The 5477-nt window shown below is 43.0% G+C and overlaps 1 protein-coding gene across 1 annotated transcript; it reads left to right on the forward strand.

The window, feature by feature from the left end:
• Window positions 1–3478: 3478 nt before the first annotated feature.
• Window positions 3479–4462, forward strand: LOC132226546 (olfactory receptor 6C2-like). The gene has a single exon (XM_059681148.1). The coding sequence runs from the start codon at window positions 3479–3481 to the stop codon at window positions 4460–4462; it is 984 nt and encodes a 327-aa protein (XP_059537131.1).
• The last annotated feature ends 1015 nt before the right edge of the window (window positions 4463–5477 follow it).

A 5477-nucleotide genomic window follows, 5' to 3' on the forward strand; every position in this document is an offset into this window, starting at 1 on the left:
AACAACCCTAGAAATTAGAAAAGAAAGGGCTGCTAGAAGGAGAATGGAAAAAATATAGATAAAGTGAGAGGAAGAAACTCAGGATAATGTGAGATGGTAGAAATTAAGCCGTAAATACTTTCATAAATTCACAATTTATATGTAGAAGAAAATTTGAGTTAAATCAATTCTGAAGTTTGTTTAATGATTGAAACAAGAGGGAAGCTAGTAAAGACCTTGGCTAGAGCAGTTTAAATGATGCAAAGACAACATGAGTTGATGTATAAGTGGTTAATGAGACAGAGAAGACAGTTATCAAGTATGTGAAATTTAAGAGAGAAAGTTGAAGTATGTTTGAAAAATTTCTAACCCTTGTTAAACCTGATATTGTTCAATGTCATTCATAATGGGTGGTAGAGTGTATTTCAAGCTAAAATAGGTTGACCAAGAACATTAAAAAATCAGGATATTTCTCTTTAAACATACGCTAAATGTCCCCTTATTTGTCTGTCATAAATTTTGAATGTAATTCCTGCAATACATTCAAGGAGTGAAAATATGTTATTGCCAAATGCGTTTAGAAGGAAATAATGGAAAAACATAAATAACAATATATTTAATATAAAAATAATCTGGTCTTAACTAGAAGCCTAGTAGGAAAAAAACTTTTAAGATCTAAAGAATATGAAAGTATAGCAGAGAGTTAAAGGACATTAGGGTTTTCACTGTCAGAGGAATTTAAAAAGAAATTAATTAACCAGAGTATACAGTTCCAGATTTCTGCTTGTACACTGGGGAAAAAATGTCTTTGAGGCACTAGACTATTCTAAAAAGCATAAAAATGTATAACATTGATATTCTAACAGTAGAAGTAAAATATAGCCAAAAATAACATTAATGATATAAAATACAGACAATTGAAAAAAAATTCTGTGAGGAAAACTTCAAAAAGTTTGGACTGTAACACATTTAAATGAATGTTTAAGATCATGTATTCAATGGATAGTGTCAGCCTGCGGACCAAAGGGTTACGGGTTTGATTCGGGTCAAGTGTACTTCGGTTGCGTGCATGCAGGAGGCAACCAATCCATGTGTTTCTCTCACATGGATGTTTCTCTCTGTCTTTCCTTCTCTCTTCCACTTTTTTTAAAATCAATGGAAAAACATCCTTGGGTGATGATTTCAAAAAATAATAACTAAATAAATAAAAACAATAACTTCTTTAAAAAAAAAAGAACATGTATCCAGTAAAAATGTTTTAAACACACCTCAGAGAAACTGCATTAGATAGGATAAAACAGAATAAACTATGTGATAAGCATTTAGTGTCAGTTTAATTGCTAATACAATGTAAACTTTAATGCAAGAATTTTCTTAACAAAGACCATTGTTCGGTTTTTTGGGGGGTAGGGGGGACTTTGCTAGAAACATGTCTGAAGTTAGAAAGTAGGAGGAAGAAAGAATAGTAGATCTAAAAGTAACTTTTAGGACTTGTTTTTCAATCTATACTAATAATAGCCTAGGGCTGTTAGGACCTAAATGACTAGACAGACAGACCAGTCACCAGGAAGTGCATGGAGCACCTCGCGGTCCTTGCCCCACGTCCCACAAGTCTGTCGGCAGGTGGGCAGGCGGGCAGGACGAGGTGGGCATGGCGAAGTCATTAGACTATGACCCAGGGCCAGCTGGAGGCCTAAGGAACTAGCTGCTGCTGCTGGTGGGCGGCAGCAGTGGCAGCGGCTGTGGATCAGGCCCAGAGAGAGGCCTGGAGAGAGAGGCAGGTCCTGATCAGCAGCCGCCATGGCTCCTGGCGAGGCCTGGAGAAAGACAGAGGCAGGTCCTGATCGGCTGCTGCGGATCAGGCCCAGAGATAGTCCCTGAGAGAAAGGCAGGGCCTGATCCGCAGCAGCTGCACAGGCTGCGGATCAGGCCCAGAGATAGTCCCGGAGAGAAGGCAGGGCCTGATCCGCAGCAGCTGCAGAGGCTGCAGATCAGGCCCAGAGATAGTCCCTGAGAGAAAGGCAGGGCCTGATCCGCAGCAGCTGCACAGGCTGCGGATCAGGCCCAGAGATAGTCCCTGAGAGAAAGGCAGGGCCTGATCCGCAGCAGCTGCACAGGCTGCGGATCAGGCCCAGAGATAGTCCCTGAGAGAAAGGCAGGGCCTGATCCGCAGCAGCTGCACAGGCTGCGGATCAGGCCCAGAGATAGTCCCGGAGAGAAAGGCAGGGCCTGATCCGCAGCAGCTGCACAGGCTGCGGATCAGGCCCAGAGATAGTCCCTGAGAGAAAGGCAGGGCCTGATCCGCAGCAGCTGCACAGGCTGCGGATCAGGCCCAGAGATAGTCCCTGAGAGAAAGGCAGGGCCTGATCCGCAGCAGCTGCACAGGCTGCGGATCAGGCCCAGAGATAGGCCCCAAGAAAGAGACAGCTGTCAGCGGGTCATTCTGGATTTCCCAGAAGAGCCAATGGCTGCCTAGGAGGCGGAGCTTTTGATGCTGACTGGCATAGAAACCAACCAATCAGAACCAAATCTGTGTGAACTGTGAGGAGCCAATGGCTGCCTAGGAGGTGCAGTTTTTGACTCTGACTGGCAAGGAAACCGACCAATCAGAACCTAATCTGGATGAACTGGGAAGGCAGAACCTAAGGTGGGAGCTGAGGAGGGGTTTTAAGGGCAACAGCTGTTTGGTGTAAGGTGTATTTTTGTCTGCAAAGAGCATTTCCTCCTGCTGAAGAAGGCTCACCTCCCCCCCCCCCCATTTAAGCAATCCTATCCTATATAATCTATAGCAATAAAAGGGTAATATGCTAATTAGACTGGGTCAACAGGCCATCTTCCGGACATCCAACTTCCTTCTGGAAAAAGCCATAGTGGTGGGGCTGAGGCAGAGGCAGTTAGGGGCAATCAGGCCTGCAGTGGAGGGCAGTTGGGGCAACCAGGCCAGAAGGAGAGGGCCGTTGGGGGTGACCAGGCCAGCAGGGGGGGCAATTGGGGGTGACCAGGCAGGCGGGGGGGGGGGGGCAGTTAGAGGTGACCAGGCAGGCAGGGGAGAGCATTTGGGGGCAATCAAGCTGGCAGGCAGAGGTGGTTAGGTGCAATCAGGCAGGCAGGCAGAGGCACTTAGGGGTGATCAGGCAGGCAGGCAGAGTGGCTAGGGGCAATCAGGCAGGCAGACAGGAGAGGGGTTAGGAGCCAGCAGTCCCAGATTACAAGAGGGATGTCCGATTGCCAGGTCCCCAATTGAAGAGGGTACAGGCTGGGCTGAGGGAAACCCCCACCCCACGCACGAATTTTGTGCACTGGGCCTCTAGTAATGTTTATTAGATAATATGTTCAAATGACAACAATTACAGCTAAATTGCAGCAGTGTGAATAAGTGATTTAAATATGAACAGTTTGCATGACACAAACAGGCATGTATTAGGTGCTTGATTAGGTTAAAGGATAACCAGTTAACTTTATTGTTTCAAGCAGAATGGGCAAAAGACAATAATCAAGGATGAAAAACCAAACTACAGTAACAACCTTCATCTTGCTGGGACTGACCGATGACACTCCACTGAAAATATTGCTTTCTATCTTTCTATTTTTTTCCTACATATTGAGTATAGCTGGAAACCTAACCATCATCACCCTCACTCTCATTGATTCCCACCTACAAATACCAATATACCTGTTCCTTCAAAATTTCTCCTTCTTAGAAATTTCTTTCACAACTGCCTGTGTTCCCAGATTCCTATATAGCATATTATCTGGGGACAAGTCCATTACCTATAATGCTTGTGCCAGTCAACTCTTGTTTACAGACCTCTTTGGAGTAACGGAATTTTTTCTTCTGGCTGCCATGTCCTATGATCGCTATGTGGCCATCTGCCAACCCCTGCATTACACCACCATCATGAACAGCAGAGTCTGCAAGAACATCATTTTCTCCTGTTGGGTAGCAGCACTGATCATCATTCTCCCACCAATCAGTCTTGGCTTGGGCCTGGAATTCTGTGATTCAAATGTCATTGATCATTTTTGCTGTGATGCATCTCCTATCCTGAAGATCTCTTGCTCAGACACCTGGTTGATAGAACAGATGGTTATCGTGTGTGCTGTGTTGACATTCATCATGACCCTCATATGTGTGGTTCTATCCTACATTTATATCATCAGGACTATTCTAAGGTTTCCCTCTGCCCAGCAAAGGAACAAAGCCTTTTCCACGTGTTCTTCCCACATGATTGTGGTTTCCATTACTTATGGAAGCTGCATCTTCATTTATATCAAACCTTCAGCCAAGGATGAGGTAGCTATAAATAAAGGGATTTCACTCCTTATTAGTTCTATTTCACCCATGTTGAACCCCTTTATTTACACCCTGAGAAACAAGCAAGTGAAACAAGCTTTCCATGACTTAGTTAAGAAGATTGCATTCCTCTTAAAGACGCAGAGGAAAAATGAGTCAGTGAATCCAATTAAAAGGAAGGATAACTGAGCAGAAAACCCGAAATTTCTAATATTATTTGTCTCTGCATGACTTATTCTCCAGTCATATCGACATTCACACTTTGTTTTTAGACTTGCTTACTGTGAACCTTGACTATGTAATATTTTGCTCCCTATTAAAACTAAATTCTAAGATGTTTACACTTACTATCTGACAGAAATTGCTATTTTTGCCAAATATTTTGGTTGCCATCCCTGGAAACACTGTAGGCCATATTGTTCTAACATATCTACCCTGTAAGATGTGACTATGTAGCTTATGTTGTAGCTGACAGAATGAGTTTGGAAGTGATGTGCACCATTTAAAGACCTGCTCTATGCAAATATTCAATAGGTGATCCACCATTCCTTTTCCCCGCCTACTGGCCAGATATGCATGCTTCAATGACTTTGTAAGGTTCATGTTGACAATGATTGAACTTGAACTTCTATCTCGGGTATAGCCTTCACCCAAAGGACAGGCTATCACAGCTAGTTTGATAAAGCTTCTCCTCTGCTTCACCTCCAGTCAGTTGTCATCTGATTTGAGAGGTGGAGTACTACTGCACTATCCCTGCCACTTACTAAGGGAGCAATATTGAGAGTCACCTCTAATTGGCTACATGAGTGCAATTATGACCTCAACTTTGAAATACATATTGTTAAATTTAATGGTATAGACATTATGTCTTGCCTATTGGCATACTGCTACTCAGACAGCCATAAAGTCAAACCTGGCCCAGGACAATCAGATGAGGAAAAAATGGTATTAAAAGTAATATACACAAAGTTGTAATACCACCCACCCTTGTTCAAATCTCCTGCTTTTATAAGCCTTTCCAGTGAATTTCCTCTGTTACATTCTTTAATATTCACTGCGAGGTAGAAATTAGCTAAATACAATTTTAGCCATTTAATATTTTTCAAACACTTGTTTAAAATAACCAAAGTTTACATTACCCTGTCTACTCTAATGAGTCTATCACATTGAGAACATTGTGGAAAATACATGGCTCTGTAATATT

This window comes from Myotis daubentonii, chromosome 2, assembly GCF_963259705.1.
Source record: "Myotis daubentonii chromosome 2, mMyoDau2.1, whole genome shotgun sequence".
Lineage (NCBI taxonomy): Eukaryota > Metazoa > Chordata > Mammalia > Chiroptera > Vespertilionidae > Myotis > Myotis daubentonii.

Coding starts and splice junctions, on each gene's coding strand:
- LOC132226546 (XM_059681148.1), top strand. CDS start 3,479: ATGAAAAACCAAACTACAGTAACAACCTTCATCTTGCTGGGACTGACC.